Source organism: Xenopus laevis, chromosome 6L, assembly GCF_017654675.1.
Source record: "Xenopus laevis strain J_2021 chromosome 6L, Xenopus_laevis_v10.1, whole genome shotgun sequence".
In the NCBI taxonomy this organism is placed as follows: Eukaryota; Metazoa; Chordata; class Amphibia; order Anura; family Pipidae; genus Xenopus; species Xenopus laevis.
In genome coordinates, this window is record NC_054381.1 from 122,489,022 (window position 1) to 122,509,887 (window position 20,866).

The following is a 20,866-nucleotide window of genomic DNA, read 5'->3' on the forward strand; positions in this document are numbered from 1 at the left end:
TTTGTCTATTGCTGCCTGGTCCTACCACAATCTACATGCACGTCTGGGCCCATAGTGATGGTGAGTTTATAAAACTAAGACTGGACAATAGTACACAACATTTCTTTCATTTTCCTTCCCAGAAAGGATTCCCTCCTGGATAGTTTTGCTCATCTGAAGCTAGTTTATTCTCTCCCATCTTTAACTAATAGGGAGTATTTAATAACAATTACATTTCTATTTTTTCCATTAATCTCAAAAAATTTGTGGTTTTCCTTTTTTTTTGTAAAAACTCGAAAACCTTTAATACAAAACTTCTGATTAGCAATTAACTTAGAGCTAAGAAACCAGTAAATTCTGCATCATATTTTAATAAATACCTCTGTCACATTAGATTCTCTGACAGGAGAACTTCATTTTCTGTTTGATGATTTGCTATGACCCCTACATTTACAGTAGCTGTCCAGAACATACTGAACACCATGAAGTGTCACCGACACTGAAAAGATGGCTTAACAATATCTAAAATCTGCAGGCTTGGATCATTATTGTTATAGGGCAGCTGAACATCTAGGCTGGTGCACTAAAGGAGAAGGAAAGTCTGTTTTGCACTTGGGGTGCCAAATGTTAGGCACCCCCAAGTGATTGTATTTACTTACCGGAAACCCCGGGCCAGTGCTCCTATTGGCAGAAAACTGCAGCGGGCCGGGGTTTTTCTAGCGAGCACCACGGAGAGATCTTCTTCTGGCTTCTTCTTCTTCTTTAAATTTCCCGGGGCAAACGCTTGTGCAGTGGAGCAAAATAGCCAGTTCTGTTTTTCGTTATACTGCGTATGCACAACCGCGTGAAGAAAGAGGAAACAAGAAGAAGAACTCTCCGTGGTGCTCACTGGTATAACCCCGGGCCGGTGCAGTTTTCTGCTGATAGGAGCACTGGCCCGGGGTTTCAGGTAAGTAAATACAATCACCTGGGGGTGCCTAACATTTGGCACCCCCCCCAAGTGCAAACAGACTTTCCTTCTCCTTTAAGTTCAGTATATAAAACACACCTTTCTTTTTAATTTCTCCTTTAAACCCTGCTTGTTGGACTCTTAAAAGGCAAGTCAAACCCAAAATAAAAATCTCCCCAATACAAAAGAACATAATTCTAAGCAGCTTTCCAATATACATTTATTTAAAATGTTCAGTGCTTTTAAAATTGTTTGTAACAACAATTGCTATTGAAAGTAGAAATTTGTCCTGACGAATGCTTTTTAAACAATGTTGCAAAAGTCTTAGTACCCCAGCACAGACAGGTCTGTTAATCAGCTGCCTTGTCTTATATTGTATCAACAGTCTGAGCCATCAGGACAGAGGGACAGACAAACACTGATTTTAATAGCAATACATATAGACGTATCTTAAAAACCATAGGAAATTTGTAATGAATGTAAATTGCAAAGCTGCTTTCTTTTATTAGGCAAAATTATTTTTGGTTGACATTCCCTTTAAGGGAGGGATATGTCCCAATGGAAACATTTAAATCTATCCAGTTTGTGTGGCAATTACTGTAAAAACATATCTTATATATAAACAGAAGTTGTCTCATGATATTGAATCGTTTTCTTTCATTTTGTTCAATATGTGCTAAAGACATAAGTCCCTCTGCCAAATATTTATAAGTTATAGCATCCGTAAGGAAAAAAAAAACCTAGAGTCCATGTTACCTGTTAAGGAATGTATTTAATTTTAATGTTTTCTGTTAACAATAAATTACAGATAATACAGTCTAAATCACTTCTTTTTAGAACACACTCAATTTATGTCCCCTCCCACCCCATTCCCTGGTTTTTACATGGAACTAAACTTTTACAATGACCAAAGCAAGCAATATACTGTTTTTATAGAAAAAAAAAATAAAACAAACATTTCACGAAGGACAAGATGATAATACATTGGACACGGAAGCCACTTGTGCAAAGTGAACAAATTGCGATTTAACTTCTTGCAGCAACTGCAGGAGCTTGTTCTGACTGAAGCTGCTTTCCAAGATATTCCCTGAAAGACACAACAGTTCTGATTAGTACAATTAGGAAAATGATGTCCATCTGCTATGATTCAGGATATTTTAAATTAGATTTCTGACAAAAAAAAGTTCCCAGATGTGGCTCACATTTTCAAAATATAAAATTATTTATAACTGTAGAAAATTACTTACGCTGATTTGGCAGTTCCTACAGAGAAGAGCATTGCCTTGAATTTAACACAACGCTTGTTCTTAATTAAAAGAGAACTAAACCCTTAAAATAAATATGGCTTAAATGCCATATTTTATATAATAACCTTATTGCACCAGCCTAAAGTTTCAGCTTCTCAATAGCAACAATGATCCAGGACTTCAAAACTTTTCACAGGAAGTCACCATCTTGGAAAGTGTCTGCGACACTAACATGCTCAGTGGGCTCTGAGAAGCTGTTGAGAAACTAAATTTAGGGCTCAGCGCAAATTATCAAGCAGAAAATTAGGTTACCAGAACCAAAGAAGGAGACGGCACTCCATTCAAGGAGAAGGCAGGTTTATTACAGATCCCACAGGCATCTCACGCCCTACGCATTTCGGGACACAATCCCTTAATCATATGGTTAAGGGATTGAGTCCCGAAACGCGTAGGGCGCAAGATCCCTGTGGGATCTGTAATAAACCTGCCTTCTCCTTGAATGGAGTGCCGTCTCCTTCTTTGGTTCTGGTGTGAGATAAGCGGTGGGGACGCTGCGGACAGAGCACCCAAAAAGGAGCACACGAAGCAGTGTGTGCGGGGTAAGCTGGGAGCGGTCTAATTGGTGTGTCAGAAAATTAGGTTAGCCTGTAATATAAGATGATGCTACAGGGCAGATTATTAAATTCTGATGCTAGTTGCACTGGTTTCTGAGCTGCCATGTAGTAATTATCTGTATTAATTACTATTCAGCCTTCTACTGTGACATTTCTATTCTATGTGTACTGTATATTGTGAGTGGGTCCCTAAGCTCAGTAAGTGACAGCAGCACAGAGCATGTGCAGTGAATCAGTAGAAAAGAAGATGGGGAGCTACTGGGGCATCTTTGGAGACACAGATCTTTACTGCTAAAGGGCTGTGATTGCCTTGGGCTGGTACAGAAGCCCAAAACATAGGGAGTTATTTACTAAGCTCCGAATACCTAATTCCGCGAAATCCGAAAAATTCATGATTTTTTTTTTTATATATAAAATCGGACTTTTAAAAAAATCACGAATTTTTCGGAATTTATTAAACCCCGAGGGCTAAAAAGCCCGCATATATAAACACGGCCTCTCAAACCTGTCGAGGTTGCATAAAAGTCAATGGGAACAGTCCCATTGATTTTTGGTTGTGTCGGGGGTTTCGGGCAATTTCACGATGTTTTCGTGGGCTTTCGGATGAAAACTCAGAAAAATTCGGGGAAAATTCACGAAAAAAATGTGAAAATCTGAGCTTTTCCCGCAAAGCAAATTTTGGGGAAAATATAATAATAAAGCAGCTTTAAAAACCCGAAGGGGTTAAATCGGAGTTTGTAGCAGCCGATATTGAGATAAGTTCGGACCTTGATAAATAACCCCCATAATGTGCAACAATTCTAGATTATTCAGTTAAGATTTACTTCTACTTTAAGGACTTCGGAATCAGTAGGTTTCAGTGCTGCCTCTGATATATACCACCAATAATAAAGAATTTTAATAATAATTTTTTTTATATAATTCAAAGTATCATTATAGGGATGTACCCTATAATACGGCTTTTCAGAGTTTCGGCTGAATCCCTGAATCCTGGGGTACGGATTCCTCAGAATTCCGAACCAAATCCAAACACTTCTTACGGGCACCAGTACTCAATGCGCATGCAATGCGACGATTTATGCCAGTTATATAGGGTTCAGATTCAGTTTGGCCAGGCTCTTGGATTAGGTTGAATCCTGATAAAAATAGCTTGGACTTGGCTGATTCCTGAACCAAATCCAGGATCCGGTGCATCCCTAATTGAACTGTTAGGAATCCTTCAGGAATTTACAGTTTAAATTTTCATAAGTTAGCTCCATAATTTTAAATGCTTATAAATATCATAAATTGAGCTACTAGAACTGGGGTTTCAGGACTTTCCGAGCTGTCCTACAGTGAAATGATTCTGGGCAGGGTGGACCCTAAATGTTTCAGACGTAGGGGCAAATTTATCAAAATTCAAATTTTCAATTTTTACCGAATTACAAAAAACTAGAAAACTTGTGCACTTAAGAAAACTTAGATACTTAAAGACTTGATTGCAGCAAAATCACACTGTACCCTTTATTTTCAATGAATTAATCTCAAAAACTCCAATTGAAATATTGCTTGAAATTTTAAAATATCTCTCCCATTGACTTCTGCATGAACTTGCCAGCTTTTTTAGAAAAAAATTTGGAACATTCAAATGAAAACCCAAATTTGAATTTGATACTTTTGCCAAACTTTTTTGCTTAGTACAGGTATGGGATCTGTTATCTGGAAACCCGTTATCCAGAAAGCTCCAAATTACGGAAAGGCTGTCTACCGTAGACTCCATTATAATCAAATAATCCCGATTTTTAAAACTGATTGCCTTTTTCTCTGTAATAACAAAACAGTAACTTGTACTTGATCCAATTGGAAGCAGAACCAGCCTATTGGGTTTATTTCATGTTTACATGATTTTCTAGTAGACCTGGGGGCAAATTCATCAAGGGTCGAATTTCGAGGGGTTAAATCCCTCGAAACAGAGCCTGTCTGTCCACCAAATAAAATAGCCAGCTGTTGTTTCCTTTGGTGAGATAATGCAACATCTCTTTTAGGGAAAAAAAAAATGTACATTAAATCCATCTCTCCCTGATGTTCTTCTAGTTGGGTGACCTTTGAAAACAGTGAGGGCAAAAGGCTCCTTTTATCCATGGTTCATCTCCCCAGTGAAGCGAGCACTTGCCTCTAATCAAAAGTCCATTCTGAGAACTGTCCTTCTGCTCACTCTCTAGATAACAAAATCAAATTACCACTCATCTCATGGGCACTGTGTGGTTTAACTCTCTAAACAAACCTAACCCTCTGAGGTTTGAAATGAACAATACAGAGAAACCAGCGGGAGGGAGAAAAACAAAAAGCGCATTTGAAGAAAGAATTGACCGGCACGCAGATGGAATGGGCTTATCCAGTCAAAGATAACCGTAACATACTGTATATGTACAACATAGACAATACAGCTTTATTTCTATGAGTGTCATTATTCTGCCTGATAACCACCTACTATGGCAATTTGGTGAATTCATCCATCATGGTAGAACAGCCAATGATTTTATAATTCCGCATTAAATTGAAATGGCAAATTTGGGTTTCCAAATCTGTTCTGCATCTATAGGCAAGAGTCATCATAGCTCATTCAATGCCACAATATAGTCGTCACCAGTCTGCATTTTTTCCCTTTTCCAATACATGTTCTCTGCAATGCCACAAAAAAGAAGAAATCTATACTAAGCTCTAACTCAGTGATCCCCAACCAGTGGCTCATGAGCAACATGTTGCTCACCAACCCCTTGGATGTTGCTCCCAGTGACCTCGGACAGGAGCTTGTTTTTCAGTTCATGGCGGCAAGTTTTGGTTGCATAAAAAACAGATTTATGGCCAAACAGAGCCTCCTGTAGGCTGACTGAATAGCCAATCTTATCCTTTATTTTGCACCTCCAGGAACTTTTTTATGTCTGTATCGCTCCCCAACTCTTTTTACTTTGGAATGTGGCTCACAGGTTAAAAAAAAAAAAAAAAAGGTTGGGGACCCATGTTTTAACAGATACATCAAGTGTCAAACTCATTCTGTACCTTCGTACCACAATATGTCACTATCAAAAACCTCCATTAAGATCTGAGCAAAAAAGCCCCACTGAATCCAATAAAGTTAGTGATCAAGAATGCTCTGAATTACAAAAAGGCTTTCTCCTATAGACTCCATTTTATTAAAATACTCCAAATTGTCAAAAATGATTGAGTTTTTCTTTGTAATTATAAAACAGTAGCTTGTAGTTGATCCAGACTAAGGTATAATTAATCCTTATTGTAAGCAAAAACAGCCTATTGGGTTTATTTAATGTGTAAAGGATTTACTGGTAGACTTAAGGTACACAGATCCAAATTACCAAAAAATCCGGAAAAATGCAGGTCCCAAGCATTTTGGATAACAGGTTCCATATCTATGTATTCAGTATACGTAGAGCTTGTTTGAGCCACAGCATGCTGCACCTTGTGCGTAGGTTTGCCACCTGGCCAGTATTAACTTATTTAATTTAAAAATTATACTAGACCCCAATGTTATTAATAGGGAAAAAAATCTAAATATATAGGAAGGCCATATTTTTTTGCAAAAAGGTGGCAACCCTACTTGTGCCTTGAGTAGCAACAGGCAAATGCCACACAACATTATACAGTATATAAAATAAATAAGTGGAAGCAGCCACATGTACAGTTGTTAATGACATTTTAAAGTAGGGATGCACTGAATCCACTATTTTGGATTCGGCCGAATCCCCAAATCCATCTTGCAATATTTGGCAGAGTACCGAACCCGAATCCTAATTTGCATATGCAAATTAGGGGCGGGAAAGGAAAAAGTGTAAAAAAATTGGTTTACTTCTTTGTTTTGTAACAAGTCCCGTGTAATCCCGCCCTCCCCACAATTTGCATATGCAAATTAGGATTCGGATTCAGTTAGGCCAGGCACAAGGATTCGGCCGAATCCAAATCCTGCTGAAAAAGGCCGACTCTTGGCCGAATCCCGAACCGAATCCTGGATTCGGTGCATACCTATTTTAAAGGGTGCTCCAGGTCCCACGCATTCTGGATACAGGTCCCATACCTGTATTTGAACACTATTATTGAAGCTACATTCATATCACATGCCTGTGCTCTGCAAAGGCAAGAGCTATTTGACAAGATCCAAATGTCTGTTTATTATGTATGCCCTTTGCCCGCCAAAAACGTACAGAACACAAACATTAAAGGCCAGCACTCTAGCTGCGCATGGAGACCTACAAATGGGGTAGGATGCAGAAGGAACACATTTTGATAACTGCTTGATGTCCTGAAGGACCACTAAACTTTCCTCCACAACTCACATACAGAACATACACACACACTCCAAGAACATAACAGCAACATGTTACATATATACAATATATATATATATATATATATATATATATATATATATATATATATATATATATATATATATATATATATATATATATATATATATATATATATATATATATATATATATATATATATATACTGTATACATACACACCAAAGAGCTCAAGATTTTACATCATAACCTAAGAAGAGAGTTAGCAGATGCTAAACAAATGGAAGATGATTACAATATATTAAAAGATGGTATTTGAAAAGCATGAGGGAGAATATACATTCCGGTGGAATGAGGCTAGTGTGAGATAATAATGGAATAAGCTTAAATGGAAAATATTATAATGAAAGATGGAATGATCCGATCATATCTTGCAAATGACAGCCTATTATACAATTATCTCTGCTTCATATCAAGAAGCTTTTGTGACAGTTCCATCTTGGTAACTACAACAGCACCCGCCGGCATGTGATAAAGGGAGAGAATCACTTCTGAAAACACATTAGGAGCCTACTTTCTGATCACTGAACAACACATACTGTATAAGGACTGATAATAACAAAGCTTTTGTCAGCCCTGTAGTAAATGCACGGAGCTATGAACAAGTGGAAATGATGTTTATAAAGTGATGGGAATGGTTCTGTTTTTGTCAGAGATTCATGCAACAAAGTAGTATTTGCCAAACCCTATCATTGCTTGCCACTCCCAAATACAGCTTTGTCTGTTCTCTAAATGATTTGCAGTGGAGTTTTTTTTTTTTTTTTTAATACCTTTCAAATGGGCAGTTTTGCATTCTTGCCAATGAAATCGCATTTTAGCTATAGCAGATGGTTGATCAAGAAAAAATAAATAAATAAAAAACCTACAACCCATACAGTCTCATCACTCGGCAGGTGAGACAGATACTGTATATACAGTAGGAAAGATAAAAGGTTTATGGATTTTGGATAGCTGAAGTCATTCATATTACATATCCTACCACTGGGCCGAGACACAAATGGTACAAAAAGAAAATACATCAAGCAACAGAGTGAAAACTATACATTATATATTTATTCAGGCAGTATATTGGGTTAGGATGCACATCTAGTACAGGTATGGGACCGGATAAAAGGCCCCATACCTGTAATGGGATCCCACTATTGTCTTGCATGATCTTATAACATTGTCAGATATTATATTTATTACCATTCCACATGGGGTTTTTTTTTTTTTGTACAACATACATAAATTCACTCGTTAAATTTTGATTTAATTAAAATATGTTTTTCATATCTATTATAGACTATTGTCATGGAATCAAAATATTGGCTATTAATTGTAAACTATTCAAGAATTTTTGGTATTGGGAAGGTTCTTACCAGTTATGGACCATCAACTTTTGGACGGCCAGCAACGCGTTATAGCGGACCTGCTGATCTTCATGATGCATGTGGTTCATTACCAGCTGCTTCCCATCCAACTGTTCAATCACCCTGCAAGACAAGAAGACATATAGGTCAGATTTCAACATATCAATACATGGCTGATTTCATTTCATTAGATATTTATTATTAGATACGGTAAAGCTTCTCATAAACAGCAGCCCAATGTAATGTGTAAATATTATAATATCATTATCAGTTCTTAATAAAAAAAAGGCAGCCAATGGGGGGGTGGGGGGAAGAGGTCACAACTGTACAAGAACCAGTCATAAGGGACCCTGAAATCCATTATGTTATATTGATTACTATAAGAAAGGGTTCAAGAATGTTACAATTGTAAAAAAATTGGTTTTGTTAACAGCCTTTCTGAGATTTCTTTGTCCTCTCCCTGCCCTGGAAACACCATGCACATAGATGACTTTTGCGCATGTGCACAAATAGTACTGACCCTGGGGAGTGCACTTAATGTTTTGTGCAGGGTACCAAGATGGTGCAGGTCCCTCTGGAGTTAAGGTTTGAGTGGACATAGGGTATAACTAAAACTGCATAAGGCTGCTGTGCATGGGAGGCAGTACAGTACCTGTTTATGGTTGCCTGCTAGCAATAAACATAGTCACTTCAACATTCCTTTAAAGACAACTCGAAAGTCTATTACAGATGATGCCTGCAGCATCTTACTCATAACTGCATGTCATCTGCAGCCAGATCAGAAGAGAAGAGGAGCATGCAGCAAATGTAGACAATGATCTGGGCCAGTAGGTTGTGCAATGAAAGCTGGATGGTCCTGTAAAAAGCAGGACATTTTAGAGGTATGTGAACGCCTGGTTTAAGTTTTGAAACCCTCGTTTACTTACTGAAAATGTCAGGACCAAAAACTGATTCATACAAAATGAATAAATATGTAAAGTAATATGCAATGTAAAAAATGTAATATATAAGATGAACATTCAGGCTTAATAGATATAAATTATAGGCTGGCCAATACTTTACTAAGGATAAGAACATGGTACAGCTTTTCCATAACAAAAAAGAAAAAAGTATACTTTACATACAGTAACTCAATAGCCTATTGGCAAACTAGTAAAAAAAGTGCAATTTTAAAGTCAGATAATTCTCTGAATATAGCAGTGGGATCTAAATGTAGACAAATGATATATGTGACATTAGTCTACAGGGATTCAGTCTACTAAAGGTGGCTGGATGCGAATGAATTGATAATTCTGCTGTGACCGTCTGAACTGATTGAAAAAGCAGGAATTGAAGAAGGGCTTTGGCTCACCCACCAGGATTCATGTACCAACACAATATATACAAATATAGCCAGCATAAGTAAATGATAAATGGCAGGAAATAGAACAAGACATTGGATCACAATCTAAAGGTGGCCATGCAATATAAGAGGTCGCCAAACGAGTGAATCTTAACCTCATATTCTAACTAACGGCAAGGTTATATAACGGGTTAATCTGAATTTTCTCCCCGATTGATATCTGGCTGATTTTTGGCCTGATATTGATCGGGGGACCAGTTAGAAGGCACCACACACGAGCAGATAAGCTGCCGAATCTGTCTAAAAGACCGATATCGGCAGCTTTAATCTGCCCCTGTATGGCCACCTTAACTGATTGGAAATAAAGTCTTCCACTGCCTCCCACTGATATTTATTAAAGGTCGCACCCTTCTCCCAACCCAAACCTCCCACAATGGACATAAGTTATGCTAATGTATGCATAAATAAATAAATAAGTAAAACAGAAAAGACAAATGTATACAGAACCTAAGTAGCCTAAACAGCCCCCTAAAGCAAAACAGTCGCATATACACATTTGAAAGTTGTCTAATCTGAACAGAGAGATCATGTAGAGCATTTGTATATGGAAAAAAGGCACAAATTGAATAATTTCCCAGAAGTTATAATTTCTATGAATGGAACTTCATCGAAAGAATTCTTAGAAATCTCTCAATGAATGATTCTATTTGTTCTCCCATTCTTCAACAACGACTGTGAACAACATTGATAACAGCCCCCTGCTGTTCTCGCTCTATACAACTTCATTAGGAAAACTTATTCAGTCATTTGGACTTCAGTATCACCTTTATGCTGATGACACCCAACTCTACTTGTCTACTCCTGATCTTTCTAATTCTGTCCTTTCCCAAGTCACAGACTGTCTCTCTGCTGTCTCCTCCTGGATGTCACAGCGCCACCTGAAACTGAACCTTTCAAAAACAGAACTCATTATATTCCCTCCAAGATCTTCCCCTGCCCCTCAGATATCACTCACCGTAAACAACACCACCTTTCATTCCACCACACAGGCACGCTGCCTAGGAGTTATCTTAGACTCACATGTGTCTTTTTCACCACACATTCAAACACTTGCAAAATCTTGCCGTATTCAACTGTGCAACATTGCTCGAATACGACCATAGCTCAGTTCAGAATCAACTAAAACAGTGATTCAGTCTCTTATCATCTCCCGCCTTGATTACTGCAACTTACTCCTCACAGGTATTCCAACAAGTCACCATTCACAACTCCAATCTGTTCTAAACGCGGCCGCTAGACTCATTCATCTAGCTCGCCGCTCAACATCAGCTGCTCCCATATGTATGTCCCTTCACTGGCTCCCAATCTCTTCTAGAATCAAATTCAAATTACTTACACTCACATTCAAGGCCCTTAATAATGAAACCCCTCCCTATATTTCATCTCTAATCTCCAAATACACTCCTTCAGGAAACCTTCGCTCTGCTTCTGATCTTTGCCTCACTTCTCCTCTGATCACTTCTGCCCATTCTCGTCTACAAGACTTCTCTCGGGCTTCTGCTTTTCTCTGGAACTCTCTGCCACAAGCTGTCAGACTTTCTCCTTATTTCCAAACTTTCAAGCGCTCCTTAAAGACCCACCTGTTTAAAGAGGCTTATTCGATGTACCTTAATTAATCATTGCTGTATCAAAAATGACAAAGTGTTTATATAATCCTAATGTCTCAATTGTACCCTAACCTTTAATTTGTAAACTCTAATCTCTAGGTCCTTCTAACCCTATTGTACTCTGTAATCCTTGTTTGTTATCCACCATTTATTCCCTGTTTGCTATGACTGCAGTAAAGTACTGCATATCTTGACAGCGCTATATAAATAAATGATGATGATAAAGATGAGATAAAAAATAAATGGCAATGTGGTATTTTGTTCTAATTTTTATTGTTTAGTTACGCATGTAAAACAACTGATCCCGTTGTGTTAGTGGTAACGGTTTATAAAAAAAATAATGCTATTGCCATAAACAAGCTTCCAAGCGTTCATTTTTCCTCTTTTAAACAAAACCAGCAGAGAAGAATCTGAGATTTAATTTGAATTGGTTTGGTATTTCTGCTAGGGACCATACTAGGGTTAACAATACAGTGCTTAACTATAAGTAACCATAGCAATACTAAGATGTGATCTTAAGATCAAAAGATTAAATAGAAGCGCTTGAAAGCATATATGCAGGGATGCAAGAATAACGGTAGGAACGGAGGGTATAAAAAAGGTTTTGAGAACACGTTGTTTATAGAAACGGAAAAAAAGGAAGAACGGGAGGAAGAGTGTTCCAGGAAAAGCATTTTAGTCAAGAGAGAGAAATTTGAATCACTACTAAATACCAATCGTTTAAAGAGCGTCTACGGATTAGATAATTAAAAAATAACTTCGATTGAAATAAAAACAAATATTCACCTTCAATAAAATCATGGACACATTAATTATAGCATTAACAAAGTGTTTGTTTCGGACAGTAAAGGCTACTTGCCTCTTTCCTCTGGGGTAATGGCGTACATATTCCCCTATATCATGGGCAGCTACAGCCAGGACTTGAGGGTCATCCGAGACTTCCAGAAGTTTGGTTAGGATTCTGAAATGTATGACAAAGCATGAGTTAATGCACAAACAATGAAATTGTATTAAAAACAACTTAAAACATTCTTGAATAAAAACTTTCTATTTCAAGGAAAACAAAAACCACTAGAGAGCACTACCTCTGTTTTCCAGAACCACATGTTTTCTCATTCTAATCCTTACTTAAAGAGATACTGTCTTTCAAAACCCTTCTGCTTTAGCAGAATTCTGCACTGACATTTTTTTTATATTCAATTTCTGACATGGGGCTAGACATATTGCCAGATTCCCAGGTGCCCCCAGTTATGTGACTTGTGCTCTGATAAACTTCAGTCACTCTTTACTGCTGCACTGTAAGGGTGGTGGCAGACGTGGCTACTTGGAGAGATTAGTCACCCATCGACAAATTGCCTCTTCTTCAGGCGACTAATCTCCCCGAAATGCTTTCCCGCTGGCTAGAATGCCTCACGAGGAAACTTTGGGTGATCCAAGTGCCATTCCGCCGGCGATTAACATTGTAGCTGGCGGGAAGGCATTTCAGGGAGATTAGTCGATGGGTAAATAACCTCCCCGAGTAGCCACATCTGCCACCACCCTAACTTGGAGTGATATCACCCCCTTCCTTTCCCCCTCCCAGCAGAAAAATGGGAAGGTAACCAAATAACAGCTTCCTGACACAAGATAACAGATCCCTGATATAAGAACAGCACTTAGCAGTCAAAATCCAGGTCCCACTCCGGCTCAATCAGTTGTAAAGGTGGTGGCACAGGCTGCTACTTGGGGAGATTAGTCACCCATGGACAATATGCATCTTCTTCGGACGACTAATCTCCACGAAATGCCTTCCCGCTGGCTAGAATGCCTCACGAGGAAACTTCGGGCGACTTCTGCCACCACCCTAATTTGGAGTGATATCACCCCCTCACTTTCCCCCTCCCAGCAGAACAATGAGAAGGTAACCAGATAACAGCTTCCTGACACAAGAAAACAGCTCCTTGGTATAAGAACATCACTCAGTAGTAAAAAACCCATGTCCCACTGCGACTCCTTCAGTTACATCGAGTAGGAGCAACAATAGCCTGTCAGAAAGCAGTTCCATAGTGCAGCACTGGCTCTTTCTAAAAGCACATGACCAGGCAAAATGGCCTGAGATTGCTGCGTACACACCAATATTACAAATAAAAAAAAATACACTTACTGGGTTAGTAATGAAAAAATAAAGGAAATGATAAATATAACTCAACCGTCATTTCATGAACATGTGAATGATGTTTAATCTGTCTATAGCACTGCAGAATATGCTGGTGCTAAAATATAAATAAAGTATAATAATAATGACTCTTATGCAGTAGTGATAAAAAGAGAGTGACCTGGATAAACCTAAAATACATCACATGAATGAGCACTAAATATGAAACCACAAGAGATTGACGGAGCCTTTCATAAAGTGTCTGTTCAATTCCAGTGATATCTAAAGGTCTTCCATTAGACTTTGAGCATAGATAGATATTTCTTCTTCTTTTCAGTAAAGTTTTATTTATTTCAAAGGGACACTGGAGATGTTTTATCAGTGTATTTATCAGGATTGTCTCAATGACACAGCTCAAGTCTATCTTCACTTTAACAATGTTTAAACATTAAGGGGCCGATTCACTAAGGGTCGAATATCGAGGGTTAATTAATCCTCGATATTCGACTAGGAATTAAAATCCTTCAACTTCGAATATCGAAGTCGAAGGATTTAGCGCAAATACTGCGATCGTACGATCGAAGGATTATTCCTTCGATCGAACGATTAAATCCTTCGAATCGAACGATTCGAAGGATTTTAATCCAACGATCGAAGGAATATCCTTCGATCAAAAAAACTTAGGAAAGCCTATGGGGACCTTCCCCATAGGCTAACATTGACTTCGGTAGCTTTTAGCTGCCGAACTAGGGGGTCGAAGTTTTTTTTAAAGAGACTACTGTCTCTTTAAAAAAGCCGTCGAAAAGCCGAACGATTTTTACTCGAATCCTTCGATTCGAAGTCGTAGTCGAAGGTCGAAGTAGCCCATTCGATGGTCGAAGTAGCCCAAAAAAAACTTCGAAATTCGAAGTTTTTAACTTCACTCGAAGTTAGTGAATCGGCCCCATAAATAAACCAATTAATTGAATCTCTATTAACCCAATGCAAACGTAGTTGCATTCTTGTAATTTTATTCTTTGGCCGGAAGTGAACAAAGAGTAAGGACCAATTATAATCAACATGTAACCTCTGCAGAGAGAGACAATAGTTGTGAAGCTGCTCTGTTCCGTATAAAGAAGGGAACTGCCAAGTTCTGTTCAATACTTTGTGGAAGGTATACTAACACTTCCAATGTAACAGATAAGAAAAACCTAATTAACTATAATAAAAGACACACCACACGTATCATTAATCACAACCTAACTAATTATATATTTAGAAAAAAGTGCACAAAATAAAAACCAAGTCAGACTGACAATTTCAGCTGTAGTATTTCAATTTTATACACACTGCTCTGCTAGCATTAATCTCACAGAGGAACATTTGTGAATATGACTAATGACGCACAACAGGTTCCTTCCTTCTAAAGGCAAAGCACAGCAAGCAACTGAAGATAACTTGGAATGATTACATCTGCAGAAACTGGCAAAGTACAGAGTTTAAAGCACAACCTAATTTAAAACAGGAGAACTGACTGGAAAAAAAATATTTTATGAGCTTAAGGCAAACTTGCAAAAACTGCAGATATCTGTTCACATTTCTACAAAAAAAAATATCTTATTTTATTAGGGCAATATCAGACAACTTGAAATACATCTGGAATATTGCTGATGACTTGCTTTAGTTTTGATCATATTATTAAAATTCTCCCTATAAATGTAATATTAAAGGAGAAGGAAAGGTTAAAATCATTTGGTGGTTAAAAATTAGGCACCCAACTGATTATGATCACTTACCTAATACCTAATACAGGTGTTCCAGTTAGCAGAAACTGCAATGTCCTGTGACACTTCTAAGTGAGCACCATGGAGCAACTATCTTCTACCATTTCTTCATTCTTCAATAGCCCCGGGCTAACACATGCACAGTAGAGTGAAAAAACAGCTTTCTGGTTAAATTTCGGCCTTTCACTCTACTGCACATGCACACCTAGGACAAAGAATGAAGGAGCAGGAAGAAGATTGCACATGGTGCTCGCTTAGAAGTCCCCTGGCCCAGGGAATCAGGTAAGTGATTATTAAGTGATATAACAGGGGGAGGTTGACTAACATTTGGACCTTTTCTCCTTTGAGGACAACTATTACTATAGTTACTAGGTGAGCTAATCTGTTAATCATGACAACTCACAGCCCTTGTCTCTTGTACAGTGTCGGACTGGCCTACCAGGATATCAGGAAAACTTCCGGTGGGCCCAGGTGTCAGTTGGCCCTCATGCTGCTAAATATTTGGCCTATTTCATGGCCATTTCCTATTTCTATGAGAACAAAGAGGCTAAATATATGGAATAATAGATTATAATATGTAAAGAAAACAGAATAGGCAAATAGAGGTTGAGTGAGGAGAGTAAGAATAATAGTACTGAGAGTGGGCCCCTGGTCTAAGTTTTTTTGGTGGGCCCCTGGTCTACGGTTTTTGGGTGGGCCCCTGGTGTCCCAGTCTGACACTGCTTTTGTATTTTACATTGCTTTCTCACCTCTTTCTCTTAATGTCCTCTTTGTATATTCTTACCTTCCTGTTTCTTCTGTTTTTCCTATATCTCTATTCATTAAACCAGTACAGCTATTATCATGATATTTGTGAGGAATTGGAAAACAGGAGTTGGGGGGCATAACACCAAGACTTTTCTTAAGTTTAAATTGTGCTCATCAAAATTGAGACTTTTCCGCAAATTATCTTTTAAAGGGAATCTGTTGTAATTTTATGGCATAGTTTTTAATTCATTCGACCATTTAAAATGTTATTCTTGAACCAATAAATGGATTTTTCAAGCTGTAATAATGGTGAGTAGGCAGCCATCTAAAATCATTGTGCCTGATCCTGGGCTTTCAGAAAGAGCCAGCACTTTACAATAGAACTGCTTTCAGATAAGCTATTGTTTCTCCTACTCAATGTAACTGAAGGAGTTGTGATTTGAGTGAGCGGACTTGGATTTTTACTATTAAACACTATTCTCATATCCACCACTAGGTATGAGAATACCAAATTGGAGAGCTGCTGAACAAAAAGCTAACTAACTGAAAAATCACAAAAAGTAAAAAAATAAAAACGAATTGCAAATTGTCTCAGAAAATCAATGGCTGCACCATACTAAAACTGCTTCAGGAAAAATAACAAACACATATAAAGTCGTGCACATTATTCATTAACTATGCAGTTTTAACAACTCAATTATTTATTATTAATTATTTTATTTCTTTAGAGAATGATATAGAACATACTGTAACCTAAAAGGCAAATAAAAAAGTCTTTATATTTGTACGATATGAGAACAGATTTATGAAGGTGAGAATTCCCTTTAAATAAGCCAATAAACACTGATGAAGTATACAGCAATATGGAAAAAAATACTTCTGAAAAATGTGAGCATACTTTAAAAGTTCGTAGTTCTTCTCATTTAATCGAGCTGCGTTTTCCCTCCAAAATTTCTCCGATTTGTGAACTGGGCTCCACTCCAGTCTGCCGGATTTCAACTCAGAGCTATATTCGTCAAATGAACTATAAATGTGAAAGAATAGAATGGATTGTACACAAAAATACAAAGAAATCTGGTATTTTAGATACACCACTCCCTGCAAGTCTGAAAACAATTCAAAATGCCCTAAATATGTAAATATATCAGTATTAAACTATGAACCCTCAAGGGCTTCATCCTATCAGGAAGCCCTTTATTCAGAAATCTCCAAAATATGGGAAGGACATCTCCCATAGGGGTATAGTTATCAAAGAGTGAAGTTAGAGATCACAACAGTCCACTAGCGTGAAATATCGGCTCTCTCCATTCATTTCTATGGGATTTTTAAAGGTGTATTTATCAAAGGGTGAACTTTCACTTTCACCTATTGATAAATACACTTTTAAAAATCCCATAGAAATTAATGGATAGGCGGTATTTCACTCTAGCGGACTGTGTGATCTCTAACTTCACTCTTTGATAAATATACCCCATAGACTCGAATAATAAACTGTAATAATAAAAAAAACTGTAATTTGCCCATTATGGTAACGAAGCTGCATTAATTAATATAGGTGGTAAAACAATCCTATTGGGTTACCTACTTGTTCATTATGGGTACTAAACCGTGTGAATTTATATTGGTGGCAAAACAATCCTAGGTTTATAGGGTTTATTTAATGTTGAATGAATGATTTTTAGCACATTTAGGGGAGGGGCATAAAATGAAATTCCCCCCAAAACATGGTGTAAAAAGCTGTGTAAAATATATGGCAATTTTTTTTAAAGGACAAGGAACGTCTAAAATAGAATAAGGCTAGAAATGCTGTATTTTGTATGATAAACATAAACATGAACTTACTGCACCACAAAGGCTAATCAAACAAATGATTTATGCTTTCAAAGTTGGCCACAGGGGGCTGTCATCTTGTAACTTTGTTAAACATCTTTGCCTGACCCTGACCCTGCACATGCTCAGTGTGGTCTGGGCTGCTTAGGGATCGTCATAAACAAAGCTGCTTGAATTCTGCATGGCTGGTAAGTAAGGCGGGGGCTGCCCCTTCATAAGTATGATTGTTTCCCTGCTCAGCAGTTAGGGACCATCTGACAATTCCTATCCACAGCAGTAAATGAATGGAGAATTTCACTGCATACAGTCAGGTTTCTTATAAAATCAGTACACATTTTTTAATTAAAGTATATTGGAGATAGGTTTCTTTTTTATTAAAAAAAATAAAAATGGGATTTTATTTTTTTGGCTTTCCTTGTCCTTTAAGGTGTGTGTAATTTTTACGAATGCCAGATTTGTTGCCGTTATTGGTCATTGTTTCTGGAAGAAGTAACTAAGAAAAAATGCATAAAAATGTTATGCCATTTTTACATGGCGAAGTCTGGCAATGCGCGGTGTATTTTTTTTACAAAGCATAATAAATATGACCCTTAAAGTATGGTGATCCAACTTACAAAAAGGAAACCCCAGGTCCTTAGCATTCTAGATAATAGATCCTATACCTGTATATGATTTAGACTAAATTTAGTCCTGCTACAGTGCTGATGTACTAGCAAGATAAAGCAGCCCAGCGATAAAAAAGTTAAAGCACACGAGACTGTTACTGCAAGACATCAGACCATTCTGTTGATCAATAGCAATACTTAGTGGACAGATACAAGCAAGCCTATTCCCTACTGTTTAAGTAAATGCAGAGAGCAAAATACTAAATTAACTATAATTCTTCAGCTACTCAAACTTGCCGTTTCAGCATGTGCAGAGCATATGTGTGCAATGAATACAAAGAGACTACTTAATAAAGTACCATAAAGTCTCAGATGAAAGAAACAGATCAATTCATTCCCACTGCAAACAGCCACATGACTATTTAAAGATTTTATTCAATAAGCACTTAAAAGAATCTGCTAGGTAAGTTCAGACAAGGTTCAGTATATTTGGCTGGAAATCTATTCATTAGTTGTCTACATTAAGGGAAAAAAAATATGCTGCAGTCCTTTGCAAGAGAATTTCAAGTACTAAAACAAGTATATAGAGAGCAGAGGTTGACCTTTAGCTGGTAACCATCAGACCCCAAACCAGAACATTGTGTTCTCCCTACAGCAAGCTCTATGGGCCTTCCCCACAGATTGCTCAATTTTCACTCAATTTTACTAAACATGGTGAAATTCTATACAAGTAAATAGAGAGCTAGGAAACTTTGCTCTGGAAAACTGCAGAGAGCTCCCCTAAATGTCAGATATGAAGAATACTCAAAATGTCCTTCACTATAATGGTTATCTTTCCTAAATCTTCTTCATAAGTACAAATGTATGCATAACTAAGCCTAAATAACTAATAATATACAGAGATCTGATAAAACAAACCTCAAATCCTGGACACTTTCACCAAGTTTTTCCAAAAGGAATTTAATATCGTCAACAATGTCCTCATCGTCATACTTCTGCTGCTCCAAGTTCTCCAGTTGCTTGAGTACTTTGCATTGGATCATGGCTAAAGCATACTCCTGGCGGGTTTCTCTTTCTGTAGATTTCTCTAATAGATTCTGCAGATATAACACAATTGGACATTCCATTCACAAAATCTGTAGAGTTCTTTTCAATTAAAGGCACAATACTTAAAGGAGAAGGAAAGGCAAAAATTATTACCTAGCTCCCTTTAATCTACTCCCCAAGACCTACTAAAACGCTATGTTTTGAACTCACATTTCCTATTGCTATAGTGTAGAATACATCTTCCGTTTTGGCTCGCATATTCATTCACGGAGGCGCCATCTTGGTGAAGTAGAGTAGGCTTCCGTTTCTTCATTATGCTTACTGCGCAAGCGCGAAGAAAAAAAACCGCTGACCTTTGGAGCGCATCACTACTGATAATTCCTCAATCCTGCCGATACTATTTGGCTGGAGCAGTGGTAGTCAGGAAACAACGTTTTGTTAAAAGCAAGCACAGTAACAGTCACGCTCCTCAATGGAGCGCTTTGTGTGCTAGATAATAGTAATCACTGCAGCATGCACGCTCATCAAGGGATCGCTATCTGTGTGTGTATGCGTGGTGAATTACGGGCTGGCTCTTCTTACGCTTGCAGAGGCTTTACTGTCAGTGATTAGAGCCAGGTGATTTACACTCTATTCGCACCAAGAACATGCTTTAAGACTGCGGTCCTAGCATATCAGCATATGTTTTCACGACTACCACTATGTTAACCAAGCACCATTCATCAGAGGAAGTGGGATCAGTGAAGTCACGTATCCATAAAACGAATCCTCTGCATTCCTTCCCTGAACTGATGACCATAAGTCCCTCCTGATTTTGTTTTTATGTTATCAATTCCTGGGCATATTTTTTACTATATTTCAATAAACGTTAAGTTTTAGTATGCTCATATAGTGGGAACTTCTGGCACACATTGTGGGGTGGTGCAATTACAAGGGTCATTCTCTCTCTATATTTGTCTTTGATTATCATACAATAATTCATCAGTGCTGTACTACAATTCCTGAATCCAGCATCTAACAGTAATCATATATCCTGTGTATAAAACGATCAGTATATCATCAATGACAAGGCATCCTCACCTTAGCCTGCAGTATATAAATTTATGCCCCAATCGCTGCACACCGCAAGCGCTTGATGCTGCCTCTTAGGTGTCCAAAGTATAATAAAAAAAAGTTGGCGTGTGACTCCCCACTCCCAGATGCTTCCATTCTGATTGGTTGGGGGGCGTG

At 37.8% G+C, this 20,866-nt stretch overlaps 1 protein-coding gene across 1 annotated transcript in view; it reads right to left on the reverse strand.

The window, feature by feature from the left end:
• Nucleotides 1-1,687: 1,687 nt before the first annotated feature.
• Nucleotides 1,688-20,866, reverse strand: part of atp6v1h.L (ATPase, H+ transporting, lysosomal 50/57kDa, V1 subunit H L homeolog) — a gene marked incomplete at its 5' end in the record, with an annotated part of 49,280 nt that continues 30,101 nt past the window's right edge. The window contains 5 exon segments of the mRNA NM_001095840.1: nt 1,688-2,015; nt 8,511-8,624; nt 12,370-12,471; nt 17,053-17,178; nt 19,508-19,686. Of these exon segments, the coding sequence (NP_001089309.1) occupies nt 1,955-2,015; nt 8,511-8,624; nt 12,370-12,471; nt 17,053-17,178; nt 19,508-19,686 (582 nt within the window). The 3' untranslated portion in view covers nt 1,688-1,954.